This window comes from Lepeophtheirus salmonis, chromosome 4, assembly GCF_016086655.4.
Source record: "Lepeophtheirus salmonis chromosome 4, UVic_Lsal_1.4, whole genome shotgun sequence".
Taxonomy (NCBI): Eukaryota; Metazoa; Arthropoda; class Copepoda; order Siphonostomatoida; family Caligidae; genus Lepeophtheirus; species Lepeophtheirus salmonis.
In genome coordinates this window covers 30968036-30983595 of record NC_052134.2, presented here as the reverse complement: position 1 = coordinate 30983595, position 15560 = coordinate 30968036, and the positions used below count along the sequence as shown (strand labels likewise).

Here is a 15560-nt window from a genome sequence, read left to right as displayed (position 1 = left end):
TTTTGACTTCTCAAAATTTAATAGCCTTTTACCGTGACCATATATAATCTTCGTACCGAGTTGGATCAAAATTGACCTGTAACTGTTGCTGTATCCTATGGACTATGGAACAAACTAACTAACTATCTTATAAACAAACAATATTGACCCGAAAATTAGCCTCCGCTCAACTTCTTTACCAGAGTTTCTTATGTTTTGAATTTTGTAAATAAGTATAAAAGATTACAATGAACCAACCCATTGGTATTATATACTATGTTTTTTATGGGTCTTTATTATAATATGTATATGTTATAAAAATAATGAGTTTGAATTTTAGTTTACTCTTATCATTAAAAAAAAACCAGGAATTTATTTAATATCTAGAAGTTCAAACAAAGGCCCAAAATTAGGGTCGGTTTATTGGAACCAGTAGGGAAAGTAAGATAAATAATACAATTTAATAAATAAGTTAGATGGACCCATTTGGTATATTATTGTTTAACTAACAACATATTGAAATGAACGCCTGGATAATTAAGTTATTTTTGGAATTTCCAGGGTAATATTAAATATGCCCGAATTTAAATGTTAATAAAAGGACTCAAATTTAAAAACATTATTGATGTTTGCAATTTTAAATAGTAAAACAAAAACAGCTCCAATTTATTATTGTTATTCACGTGTCGATTTGTCTACTTGTTCTACTTATTAAAATCTACAAATACATCATTTGACAACTACTTGTTAATTTATATCCTTTTCCATTGATATGTTAATTACACAAAGGAACAAGTAGGGGGCAGATTTTCTACAAATGAATTGAATACAATAATCGAATTAATCTATGAGTGCAGAATCTAAAACTGTTTTTAACTCATTCATCTGAATTTTGAAATATCTTGGATTATAGTAATTCGGAACTATTATCGTTTAGTGTCATTTTTTACCCTTAAAACGATTCCCACATTCAAAGTAGTACTAATAAAACTTATGTAAAAGCGTTTTTTATGATTATTAATGAAAAATACACTCAAATTTTTTTAAATTGATCTTTTTTTTTTAAATTATAGTTGAATATTTTTTTATAATATTGGCTATGATATTCGTCATCACTATGTATTATGAATTAGTTATTATGGGTTTCAGAAAAGTGCCATTTTTCAGCCTAAAAATGGAAATACATCGAGTTTAGAACAAGATATAGAATCAATAAAAAAACTTTTTAATCATGTAAATTACTTTTGCATAAGTTTTATTAATCTTACTTTAAATATAAAGATTGTATTAAGGGTAAAAATGAATTTGAACGACAAAAGTCCCATATTACTACATTTCCGGATATTTCAGAATTAAGATGACTGAGAGAAAAACTAAAATCAGTTTGGGATTCTACGCTTGAAGATAAATTCCTTTTTTGGTTTGAATTCATTTGTACAAAATAAGTGTTCCGCTGTTATAAATTTGATTCAGTTTTTAACAGAGAAAAGCTATAATTTTTTTTAAAATAACGATCACAAAAATGTTCAAAATATAAAAAAATATTTCACTTTATCTTTTAATTACAAGTCCATAAAAGCCACTTTATATTTTGTATTTAACTAAAGCAGTGCTTGATGCGTTAATCACGAAGCTGTAATTTGTTTTTTTTCGCGTCAAATCTGGTTTTTGACCATTTCTATTTTATTTTTTAGTACGTCTAGCTGTTGTATAGGCTTTTCTCACATTTAAAATTAGAAAAAAAAAACAATAATCGAAAAATTGATGTTCTGTTATTTTCAAAACTTGTATGACGTGGTTAATTTTTATATGCAATTGTGCAAGCAAAAGAAAATGCAATTTAAACGTTAAAAAACCACCATAATAAAATCTTGAAGTATTTGTGTATCGAAAAAAGAAATAAAGTGATATTGATACCAAACTTAACCTATTCAAGTATTATTATCGTTAGTTAATGATTTTTGATTATTTATACTTCAAAAACACTCCTTTGGCATAAAAATTTTTGATGCGTTTTTCAAATTAGGTAGAGTTTTGATCATAAAGAAGAGTAAGGCAATATTGAAACCATATTTGGTGGAAGCAAGTTAACAACTTTTTAGAATGACTCATGAATTTACATAATGAGTGTCTACGTTTGTCATGAATCTCCTCGACCTCCTTCCTCTATATTATATGGTCCTTTCACAGTATTGTTCTCCGTCATAGCCCAACGGACATCCTTATTTGTCAATTGACCCAAGGCTATGTACATTGTTGGTGGAGGATAATAGAGCATTGAAGCTTCTTCTATTGACAGAATAAGGCGTTGATCCCTTAAAATCAGGGTAAAGTTTCTTATACAAACACTTATGAGAGCCTGAAATTGTACGTCCAAAGTGATTTAGCAACCTTGAAGTAACTAATTTTGGTTATTTAGTCTTGTTCCATTGTTGAGACCCACGGCAATAAAATTTGCCTCCAATGAGTTCAACAGCTGCTTATGGCTTGAATAAATTACAACTGGGCCAAAAAATCCGTTTAACAAAAGATTGCCCACTTACTAGCTGAAGGGATCTTTCATTTACATCACTCAAAAATCCTTGCAGTCAAGTATTCTCTTTATCCATGAGAAGTTCAAGGAATTCTACATAAACTATACGTTTGGTGACCCAAAACTCTAATAAGAAGCGATAATTATTTAAGACATTTTGAAACAATTCTTGGATACAGTTCACATATATATATATCAAATAAGATCATTAAACTCATTAAAAAAAATCTCAAAAGATCCTTGGGACCCCGGTTGATTAATTAATCTATTGTCAGTTTCAGTAGCATTTATATGTAAGAAAGGTATAGGGAAGCATATTGGTTATTAAATTATTTGATTAAATTTTGAAAAAATTTATTCAGATAGGTTCTTTTATTTTACATAAACAAATTTCAAGAAAAGATATCATAAATACTGTAATTTATATTATTTGTAATAATTATAGTAGAAATGAGGATGATGTTGCCCAATATTACATCTGAAATACCAAAATTTCGCCTTTGCCATAACCTTTGGACTTTTGTAACGTATTAACTGAGAAAAATCTATTAGGGAAAGGTCAATGTCACTTTTAAGCTTTTTCTAGCTGCTTTTTACAAAATAAACAAAAATCGTTCCAATATGACGGATAAATTAAAAATAAGACCTATATACATTTATTCTAGTTTTCATGAGTCACTGGGGTTGAACAGTAGAATCACTACTGACCTATGAAATATCGGCCACAACTCGTTCCTTCATATAATTTTTCCTCCTTAGAGAGCTTTTATTGCATCTAAGACATCAACTCTTCCTTTGTCCTTGTTATATTTAGAATCGTGATCAAGGAAAGGTCAGGTTCATAAACTTTTTTTCAACTCTATTTACCTCTCTTGCCTTAGAAAATGGAGTATCTTTGAAACAGTTTCTAAAACGTTGTTAACTGTAAAATAATTCTTATTAAACAAATATATTTTAATAATTCACTATGATTACCTTTCAGGCAAGATACCCTACTGGTCAAGGATCACAGAATATTTCCATTTGAAATTTAATAAAGATTAAACATTTACATAAATTATTCATCAAAAATACCTTTTCCTCCCTATTTGAGCTAGACTCTTGAGTATTGGAGCACACAAGATAATAATTTATACATTTTATACAATATTAAGTTAAGTACTTCAGACAAAAGATAAATAAAAAATAATCAATAAATATTGCATGTAGATTCAAAAATTCCTACTATATGTAGTGGTAAATTAATTAACCTATCGGTTAATTTATAACAAGATTTATATTAATTGACTACGTCATAAACTAAAAATTTAAGGATTTATTTGTTTCATCTTTTCTAGATTCTATTAATGATCTGTATTTGAGTATCTTAATTTTTGAGGCCTTAGCATACTATTTGATATTTGTATCACACAAATATTAAATTAAATACTGAGATGAAATGCTTGCAAAATATAGTTTTCAAAATATAAATCTATGAATGAATGACAAATTACTTTGTTTTCTTTTAAAATAATTTTTTTTTTTTGAAAACTATTAGGTTTTCTTTAAAAATTTGGCTATTCAAGTTAAATTTTTGCGCGATAACTATAAAAATTTCGAGAATGTTTGAGAAATGAGTAGTTTAACCATCGTTAGTATATGCAAATAACTATTATACCCACACTGTACCAAGAAAGGATATGGGAAGGACTTACTCAATTGCCGATCCTTAACTCCACCATTCATCCAAAGGCGACTTACACATTTAATTCCCATACAAATCCTCAATGTTACTCTTTGTCATTCATAAGCATTGAGGGCACACCCTCCTGGTTTGTCTTTTAACTTAGATGTTATTTTCTTAATAAATAATAAATATGAATAACAACTGTAGAAAAAAATAACTGTTAAAGTTGTCAAAACTCGCGTCCTCAAAAATGCTTAGGGTTTACATCAGTAATTTGAGTATTCCTCCTCGTAGGGCTATCGTAATTATGAGAGATAATGTTATTACCTTTCAAATGAAGAATAGAATATAAGTGGACAAACAAACGTTTATTGAGTTTAAGGTTATTTAAATATTGCTTGAAAATAAAACAAAAATATAGGTAAATTTTATAAATTACTGATTATGTTCTTGTAAAAAAAAAATATTTTTAAGCAATTAAGTTTTCATTTGTTTATTTTTTACTTTAGTATATTAGTAAATACATAATCATCAATTCTAGTTTGGAAATATGATATATAATAAAACAATCAAAGAATTACAAGCAAATAAGTAAATAACCATAAGTGGAAAAATGTACTTTTTTAATAAAAATATTTGGTCTAAGATACAAGAAACATTGTAATGTACAATATTGTTAATGATAGCTATATTATTATAAGTTTGGCAAAACTTTTAAAAAAACAAAAAAAAAATATTTTTAAAGTTTTTTTTTTTTTTAAAGTACTAAAGTTTAAAGTAATATATTTTTATCCATATTTTCAAGATTAACAAAGAAATGCTTAAACAATAAATGCATCTATAACACATGCTTATTGTTTTATAAGAGATTTACCTATAACTGATCATACTTTACTTAGTTATGTACACACAATGTATGTTGGATTTTTTTTTTTAATATACTATTTCAAAAATAAAAACTCTGTGATAAAAAAATAACTACAAAGATTATTTTTGTAATATGTTAATATTATTAACGGCAATTTTTTTTGCCTTATTGAAATATCTAAATGATTTTATAATATGTTTTAACATTGAAATAGAACAATAATAAAATTATTTTATTAGTAAAAAGCGATCTACGCACTCGTTTGTCCAAAAGAAGACCAAATATAAGAAATAATTCAATCTTTTAAGGACACTTCGATTCCAAACTAAAATTATTACTTTATTTTTCGAGAAATCTTGATTATATGTATTAACTTTACATAATTAAGGGCATACCTTGATTATCAGTTGTGTTAAATCTCATTGTCGATAAAAAGTTTATAAAAACATAATAATTAAGATAAGACATACTGAAAATAGCTTTGGAAGCTGTAATACTTATTAAATAAAATATAAATTTGTATTTTGATAAATATTATATAGGCTCTAAGATTCAAAACTCGAATGGAACTAGAAGTAAATTTTATACTGAACGTTTATAAAAGCCTTAACAGTATGGACGCTTTTATTATAATTTTGCCCTTGAAATGAGCTCAATAAACATCTGAAGAATCAAACCGGACTTGAAGAAAATATTCGAGGGCTTATGACTAAGCACTTGAGATTTGATTTGGATTAGCAAAAAAAAAATTTTTTCCTATCTCTGTTCGAAGTTGATTCTATACAAAATTATTGTGGTTGATTACGCGGTAGAATCGGCTGTTATGAGCATATGATCATAGAGTATATGTGTTATTAAACATATACGTTATCATACCTCATACTTATAATAAGCTTGCAGTCTTGAACTGATAGTTTGAAGATAATGTTTACATAATTTCGAAATCTTTAGGTACCTGTAACAAATAGAAATAACTTATTGGACTATATATCAAGGTGAATTAATCACTAAACCTTAATTTAAATATGATATTTTTTGCTATTGTTAAGCTACCATTCACCATTCAGAATAGAAATGTTTTTGTTAAAATCTATATAACTCTAAGAAAATATATTTAGAATATACCAACAGGCGAATATTTATGCTATCTCAATTAATCAAAGTGCCAGTATAAAGAAAATCAGCAATGATAATTCAAAAGGTTATGTTTCAATCATAAATAAATATATATTTGGCTTTCAAATATTTAACATCTGAATATTTAATAAATATACATATATCACAAAAGTAGTTCCGTCTTAGGCGTGGTATGGAGCAGGGGCAGGATGGTAGACGGGAGCTGGCTTGTAGGGAGCTGGTTTGTAGGCAGAAGGCTTAGGTTCATACTTGGGGTAAGTTGGGACACCCTCGTATTTGACATCAGCGACGAATCCATTGTAATCATCAGCGGTGTAAGTGACAGTTTGGATACGGCCATCAGGAAGAGCAACTTGGTAGGATCCAGCGACAGTCTTGGCATCAGAGTTTTCCTCAGCAGTGAACTTGGTTCCAGAGTAGTCATCAGCAACACCGTATTGGAAAGCATAGGGTTTGGGTGACTCATCATAGGGAGCGGGTTTGTATGCAGGTGCTGGGTGATAGGGAGCTGGGTGGTAGGGTGCTGGATGAGGAGCGGGGTGATCTCCAAAAACGGAGGCGAGGAGGGTACAAGCAACGATAAAGCGGAACATTTTTGTTGTATTGATAGTTGTTTAAAAACTGATGAAAAATAGAGGGAATAAATTCTTTTTATACAGTTCCAATTTTAAGATCTTCTTCTTGGCACGCCTTCATGCAGTCAGCGTTTTACTTCCTTAGACTCAGTTACTTTTATGTAGCTTTACTAATATACATATTATCATCCTTTAATTAGTCTATTATTTTGTCTGGGTGAGACTATTAAAATTCCCGTGATTTAATAACATTTTTTAAAGTCTATATCAATACATCACCCATATTCAATCTTGCATAAATCATATTACATTACTATACAAAATTTTCTTATATTTATATTTTTAAATGCTTTTCAAAAATGCAATTTGTTTCAGTATATGCAAGAATTATTGAAAGATTTTATTAAATTTAACATTTCTATTCTTAAAAAATGTATTTAAGTTGTTTAACAAATATCTTCCTAAAAATTATTAAACTTAAAAAGAATACGAAATAAAGAGTGGTATTATTATATTTTCATCTATCAAGATTAAATTTAAATTTGGCCTTGTAAATTTTTTGTTGACCCTTGTCTTAAATCTATGTTTATATGTATGAGTATATATGAATGATATAAGCTGTACAATCGTTTCTGTATAATTATCATTTCTATGCAATTATGCCTGTGTAATTATCATAACAGTCGGTAGACTGATATGATGATTACATAGGGGAACAATTAGGGTGGAAATGAATCGAAGTTTTTCACTCACTCATCTGAATTCTGAAATATCTGTGATTCTAGTAATTTAAGACTATTATAGTTTAGACTAGTTTTACCCTTAAAACAATCCCAAAATTAGAAGTAAGATTAATAAAACTTAAATAAAAGTGGTTGTAGGATGATAATTTTTTTAATTATTACTGTGGAATAAATTCTAATTGCTTGAAATAATTACTTAAAATTTTACCCTTTGGATTGCAATGTTAATTTTTAGTATGAAGTAATTGATATTTTATTTGATTCAAAATACTTTTTAACTATGCAGAAGCTAAATCCTTTCCTTTTGACAAAAACAAAAAAAAACAAAAAAAAAACCCCTTGATTATTGAAAGAAAGAAAAATCATGAAACTGCTCAAAAAATTAAAAATGATTATATGTTTTATTTATTGAGGTTTACATTTAACATGCACGAATGACGTTATAAATTAATGAAAAAATACGAATCACGTTATAAATAACATAAATAAACATTTTCTTTGTAATTATCTCTCTCCTTTAAAAATCCACCTAATCATTATACACATATTACGTACCAAAACTACGAAATAAAATCCATCATCATTTTATTTTATATTATCTATATCCAGCAGTGATCATTACTTCCATACAAAGGTGGAAACTATTATATACAAACATTATTTGTACTTCCCTTAGAAACCTATTCATTGGTTTTCTTTGAGAAAACCCAAATTTGGATGAGGAGTAAAATTACACTCCCTCTCGAGGACGCTCTGCCAGAACTAGTCTAGTACGCTGTTATCAGGTGATGAGGTATATAACATATTCAAAGGACAATTATTTATGACAGATTTAATTCCTTTTTCATACCGTTGATACCTTACAAAAGTTATTGCGTGACTCTAAAAAAGCTCTCGTCGTGAATGTCTTCATTCACACCCTTTATTACGGTCTCCTTACTCACTTCCATATTTTTAACTAGGAAACGTATTGAACTGGTTGGATCAGCCTATTTTTTTTTTTTCAAACAGGTGCTGAAGTCAGCATCTTCTCACAAACTCTAACTTGAGACTCAGAAGACAGTTCAAAGTGTTGATAGTATTATTCACATTGTAAATAGTCTTTACAAGGACGTTTACAACTTTTAAAATGAACTATTTTGACGTTACTGCATGAACAAGGCCTTAGATTGCTCTGCCATCATTCACAAAGAGGAAAAAAATATTTCAAATTGATGAAAATAATGGAACGACGTAGCTCAGGAAAAATTATTATCTTGAACTCAATATGCGTAGGTTTGCGTCGTTGCTGTTCCTAGAGATGAAAATATACTTTATGCATGACGACTTCAAAGAAAATTCCTAGGTCAAATGGAACAAATATATCAGTAAAAAGTTTACTTTTACTTAATCAGTGCAACTAAAATACAAATAAAACAATTCAGTTTATTTTTTATGCACAATTTGAACCATTACTACTTATACTACATAGTATTAAAATAATTTATTCATGTGTGATATACGCCCCGCTTAGAAAACAATGATATAAATGCATTTATTTAAAAAAAACGGAGACAGATACGGACTTTAGAAATAAAATAAAAGTTGTTTAGAATTTTGAGTTCAATACATAAGACCATGTTTAATTCTGAGGAGACCAGATTCCTTGGTTCTCGAGGGCAGGTTTGATTTTTTGCTAATAAGTTAATTTTTTTTAAAGTATTAAAACAAGATCGATTACTCATTCAGTTCGAAATTGTCTTAAAAAGTTAAAAGTTTCCCATGATCAATTATCCGTCGCATTTTCTAGAGTGTCAAAAGGTGGTACAAGTTTGATTATATTTATATCAAATGGACAGAAACAACAAAAAATGTTGTATCTTAGGAGGTTTTACAATAGAAAATTAATTGTTATAGTTTATAGTAAATTGTTTTAGTTTAGAATTTTAACATAAATAAGCTAAATATCAATAAAAAAAAATTTTTTTTCAATGGATTTCTGAAATATAATGTGTTCGTGCTAGTAATTAAATACAAAAATTACTCCCAAATATTTTGTAACGATTGCTTACGCACCTTCTACGTTTTGCAAATCCAGTCGTTTTATTAAAATAAAATAAATCAAGTAACCAAGACTATAATATATTTAACACAACATCAACGGGTAAAACTGCTATTTTCTATGATTTCAAATGAAAACTTGAAATCATATACCATATCAAGAACTCATTTTCAAAATCAGTTATTTCCAATTAACCGTTTGATTGCATTTTTATAGCAGTTTGAGTGTATGAGTACATATTAAATCTGGTTTTTTTTTAAATTTCAGTGTCAACAATTTTCATATAATATACTCAGTTAATTTATAATTTATTCCTAAACAGTGCATCCGATAGTTTATGTCCTATTGCTTAAAATTAACAGCCCAGTTTTCGGATTAGTTGATCGAATTATTCATTTCAATAGTACTTTTTAAAGTTATAATTAGTTATTTTCTGTTAAATAGTGGTCTTTGATATTTTAAGTCATTTTTTAGTTGTTAGCTTACCATGGGTACCAGGCAATTTGTTCAAATAAAAGCACTTATAAAATGAATATGTTCAGTATCTCTTGATTAGCTTAGTAATTTCTAAAATGTATTGGATTACATAATTTTTTCGATTATATCAAAATTTAAAAAAAGTTGATTCAGACTGTTTGGAAAATGAACTATTCATTATAAATTTTAAATAAACTAAATGCAATTTCCTTGTCTAAGTATTCATAAACATAAATGGACTTTCAGTAGATCCTAAAATCAAATTAATTTATGTATCTTAATTTGGTCCAGAGTTATTATGCATTACTTACGTTTTGTGTTACGTTGACCATTCGCCTCTCATAAATTCAATGAATTTATATAATGTTTCTACTAAGTTTGATCAAATTGGATTGGTATTTGTTGTCGGTAATTTTGTGACTCACAAACAAAGGCAAAATCATAATATTTGTTCAATTTAATTTGCACAGACAATGATTATTTTTTAGGTATAGAAAATTATTGAAAGATATACAATTTAATTTATAAGAAGATTTATATTTATAGACTACGTCTGAATCAAAAAATTTATGGATTTAACTGATTTCATCTCTTCATTGATTTTTAAATGAGTAAAAAGAGGTTAGGGAAGACCCAATGACAACAAACACTCGATGGATTAAAAACTATCCGGATTAAACTAACATGTCATGTTCTGTTCAAAATTATTTACAGTACTGTCAAACCATTTATTTTTAATAGTTTGGGTCGGGACGCACGTGCAATGATTAAGAGAGAATTTAGTTTTACTCCTCACCACGCGTAAGTCTTGTTCCGTTATTCGATAGGTTTAATTCGGATAACCACATTTATCATCCTTTTACATATAATTTATTTCTAAGAAATTTGTATATTGTTGTATTAAAACCTTGAAACTCTTCTTGTCAAAATTAAGAAAACCATCAACATTTAAATCGTTTATGATTTGGCATAGAAAAAATGCAAAGTTATTAATTTTTGAACTACCAAAACTCAATTCATCATAGAATTTACACTCCTACTAACAAGACATATTTTAATTCACAAAGCTTCCTCACTTATAAACGGATAGGGGCTATTTATTTGAACGCTAGAAAAATGGTAATTACTTAATAAATACCAATTGCAGCCTCCATTTTTTAAGTAAATAAGTACGTTAAACTATTTTCAATCATCGACTACAAGTAGGTTACATGCATTTTTTCTTTAGTTTACAAGTTATTAAGCAATGCTATAGTAATTGTAATACTATAATATTTACATATACTATTATATATCTTTGCAACTCCATCTGGCCAATTATAGGAAACGAAAAAAAACACAAATATATGTACTAAACCCCTGTTAGCAAATGACTGTTTAAAAAAAAAAAAAAAAAAAAAAAGGTGACTTTAATAGTAGACAAACTTGACGTTACATCACATCATGACGTCATTTCATCATATGTGAAAGCATTTTCAGACGATGGAAAATAATTTGACAGGAAAAGTTGTTGAAGTTTCAACATTATAATATACAAGGTTTTTTCGAAATAAATTGCATGCACATGCATGATAAATGTGGTAACCTGACTGAAGCCTGTGAAACAAGGATATATTTTGTCCAAAATTTTGCTCAGTTAAGTGTTAAGGCTAAGGTAATAACTACCACGAGAATAAATAAAAATTATATCACCTAACAAAAAAAAGAAAAAATGTCTCGATAGGAAACTACTAAAATATCTATACATTCCAGCTGCTGTTTTTGACTGAAATTGATTGATCCACCATTTTTCTTAACATACAGCCTCTGTATCATGTCAGCATTGGATCGTATAGGTAGGACTTGGTCTGGCACCTGTACTTTTATATAGTATTTTGTATGTGCTCTCCAAATTGAAATGTTCCCCAGTGGCTTCCAAACATTTATTGACATATCTCATGTGAGCACTTACCCAATCTTTTAATCTTCTTTTGGTTTGGCTGACATATTGCTTTGACTATTTCGTACAAGGGATCTAATAAGCCGAATGTGTGGAATTGTATTTAATCAAATTTTAATTTTAATTAAAAATGTCTGTGGATTAAAAAAGAATAACTTTACAAATATTATTTGCGCCAAAATATGTCAGGTAAAAGATTTAGCCAAAAAGTTCAGACATTTTAAACAGTATTATACATTTTTTTGTGCTGAATCCCAACATTATCTCTTGAAAGAAATTGTACTAATTAGTTTATTTACTTTATATTCACGGTGGAGGTACACAGTAAGTACGAAAGTTTTTGCACCTAAGCCCATCTTCGTATTTGGTACATATAATATGAGTAATTTATTGTAGCTTTTGTTTGCAATTTCAAAAACTCCCCCCTCCCCTCAATCTGCGTAAGTAGGTTTTATAATTGTTTCATTTTCATATTTAAATACTTCATTTCCAATAAATTTAGAATATCAATGGCATCACGAATCTTTCCTAGAAAAAATTACTTTGTTTGAGGAATTGTAACCCAAAAGATTCGATTTCAATCATTAATAAATAAGAATCTAGATATGTATTAAGTATTGTACGCTAAAATCAGCTGATAAATTCATATAACTACAAAACCCTATTCACAACACATTTATGTGAAATTCAATAAATGATCAGAAAATATATTTAGAATATATACATTAGAAAATACTCATGGTATATCTATGAGTAAATATTGTATAAATATCCTTGTCTTGGCAATAACAAATCAAAAGATTAAGTTTCATTGATAAATAAATATATATTTGGCTTTCAAATATTGAACATTTGAATATTTAATAAATATACATATATCACAAAAGTGGTTCTTTCTTAGGCGTGGTATGGGGCAGGGGCAGGATGGTAGACGGGAGCTGGCTTGTAGGGAGCTGGTTTGTAAGCAGAAGGCTTGGGTTCATACTTGGGGTAAGTTGGGACACCCTCATATTTGACATCAGCGACGAATCCATTGTAATCATCAGCGGTGTAAGTGACAGTTTGGATACGACCATCAGGAAGTGCAACTTGATAGGATCCAGCAACAGTCTTGGCATCAGAGTTTTCCTCAGCAGTGAACTTGGTTCCAGAGTAGTCATCTGCAACGCCGTATTGGAAGGCATATGGCTTGGGTGACTCATCATAGGGAGCGGGTTTGTATGCAGGTGCTGGGTGATAGGGAGCTGGGTGGTAGGGTGCTGGATGAGGAGCGGGATGATCTCCAAAAACGGAGGCGAGGAGGGTACAAGCAACGATAAAGCGGAACATTTTTGTTGTATTGATAGTTGTATGAAAACTGATGTAAAACAGAGATAATAAATTCTTTTTATACACTCTTAAGTATTTCATAAAAAATCTTCTTCTCAGCACGCCTTCATGCAGTCAGTGTTTTACTTCCTTAGACAAATTTACTTAAATGTAGCTTCGTTGATATTATTTTTTTTTCATTATTGAACCAGTCTAATGTTTTGTCTAGAGTACATTATTATTTATCTGTTACTTTATAATTTTTTTTAAGTATTTTGTTTCTATGTTCAGGTATATTCAATTTTGTATAAAATCTATTTTATAATTTGACAGCGTTTTTGTAATGTAATGTTTAAATGTATCTTAATGTAATGGCTTTCCATATATTCAATATTCATTGATTGACTTTAAATTGGCAAATAAAATCTTAAAAACACCTTAAGTATCTTAAGGAAAAATACTATAACATCTCTTGGATCAAAAATAAAAGCGACAATAGAGCCAATTACTAACATAATACCAGGCTGAGGTAAGATGTAAACGGAAAAGTGATAAAACAGAATTATGGGTGAAATTTTTTTGAGAGAAGTTGAAATTTCAAACTTGATGGAGCTTAAACAATAATTAGATATGAATTGTATTCCTACAAAAATAAGAGTAAATTGAATGAAAGATTGAGTTTAATATTTGTACATAACAAAGTCTATTCCAGATATTTTGTACAACCAACAAAATTATGAATTTTTACTAAATTAATCAGTAATAACTATTGTTAATTCATTTTAGGATTTCCAGTTACTAGATTTAGCGTAATAATTCAAAAGTTTTCTTGAAAATACAGTCATGTGCTATCAGGCGTTGGAGTAATGAGGTACGTGCGTATGCTGTTTAAAATTTATATTACCAAAATTGGTATGACAAAAATAAAATATTACAATAAACTAATGGGAATGTTGTTAATGGTGCCATTTATGAAAATCAGTTAATTGCTAAAATACAAAAAAATCATTTTTTTATTCATTTTCATTCTTTGAAATGTGCTAAATTCTTTTAACGCAAATTATTGGTGGTTATTAATGCTAAAACAAGGATTATTAATTTGTGTGGTTTGTCTAAATCCGATAATTAAAACTGGATTTATTCTGGGAACCAAAATTTCTAAGATAATATCAGAATCGCCTTTAACGGATTACATAGTCAAAAAATTATCTATATCTATAAATTAAAATATTTTGCTTATTAAATAATATATTTTTTGATAAAAATTAGTTATTCTTCGAAAGCTTTATTATAAAAAGTTATTTAAATAGAATCAAATGTATGAAAAAATCTCAGGCTTACTAAATATTATTATAATACATTTATATTACTAAAGTTCGGTTGATGCAATGTATGGACAATGGGGACGTCAATCATCTGATAAAATTTGTAAAAATTTGTAAAACTAAGCTTTAAATAGATAATATCATTATGAAACAAAATAAAAAAATTTCTGATTTATAAACCTTGTTTTATTAGTCTTTGGAAAAATGGAATTTATGTGTTAACACTAGGGAGGGGGCTGTTATTTTATCAAAATGATGATGTCCTCATTTTGCCAAATTTTTTTATCGATTTATGTCTTAAGAGCATTTTGGCAAAAAAAAATTAAAATCAGTCTTGCTTGATACAATATCTTTGGATTTAGACACATACAATGAGTAGTATTAATAGTAATATTTCTTTGAAAAAGAGGCCTTTATGAATGCCTTAGAGCCTTTGGAAAGATGGAGGTAGTCAACAAGGGTACATAGAAGGATGTAAGCAAGTAAAAACAGACAGGTTTCTTTCCAAAATAATACAAAAAAACACAAAGAAGAGCAGTACTGTTATTTATAATAGTGACGTCTGTGTGTTGGTTCAGAAAAATTCAAAATAAATGGAGAACAGATGAGCCTCCAGCGTGTCCTCTTTCAGTGGAAGTATGGGAGGCCTATCCGCATCTATGGAAAGCTTTGAATACAATATCAGTAATCAAGGTCAGCTGTAAATGAGCAAATCAATAGTACACAAGGGATCCCAGAGTCCATAGGCGGAAGAGTATTTAGTACTCCTTTTAAAAAGAAAGCTTTGTCAATTCCTTGATGCTCTCACACATTAGCAGAGGGACGATAACTTTTACCTATATAATTAAAAAATTTCTAAGCTATTAATTCAATAAATTAAAAAGTAATCACTAATCATATAATTTCTGTATGAAGAAATACTTACGTTAGTATCTAAGTCCTAATGATCCCAGATAAGTAGAAGGCATG

At 28.5% G+C, this 15560-nt stretch overlaps 2 protein-coding genes across 2 annotated transcripts; both read right to left on the bottom strand.

Moving 5' to 3' along the window:
- Positions 1–6248: 6248 nt before the first annotated feature.
- LOC121117023 (uncharacterized) lies at positions 6249–6811 on the bottom strand. The gene has a single exon (XM_040711347.2). It carries the CDS (start codon positions 6774–6776, stop codon positions 6345–6347), a length of 432 nt encoding a protein of 143 aa, XP_040567281.1. The 5' UTR covers positions 6777–6811; the 3' UTR covers positions 6249–6344.
- Positions 6812–12759: 5948 nt separating this feature from the next.
- Positions 12760–13323, bottom strand: LOC121117024 (uncharacterized). The gene has a single exon (XM_040711348.2). The coding sequence runs from the start codon at positions 13285–13287 to the stop codon at positions 12856–12858; it is 432 nt and encodes a 143-aa protein (XP_040567282.1). The 5' UTR covers positions 13288–13323; the 3' UTR covers positions 12760–12855.
- Positions 13324–15560: the final 2237 nt, after the last annotated feature.

Coding starts and splice junctions, on each gene's coding strand:
- LOC121117023 (XM_040711347.2), bottom strand. CDS start 6,776: ATGTTCCGCTTTATCGTTGCTTGTACCCTCCTCGCCTCCGTTTTTGGA.
- LOC121117024 (XM_040711348.2), bottom strand. CDS start 13,287: ATGTTCCGCTTTATCGTTGCTTGTACCCTCCTCGCCTCCGTTTTTGGA.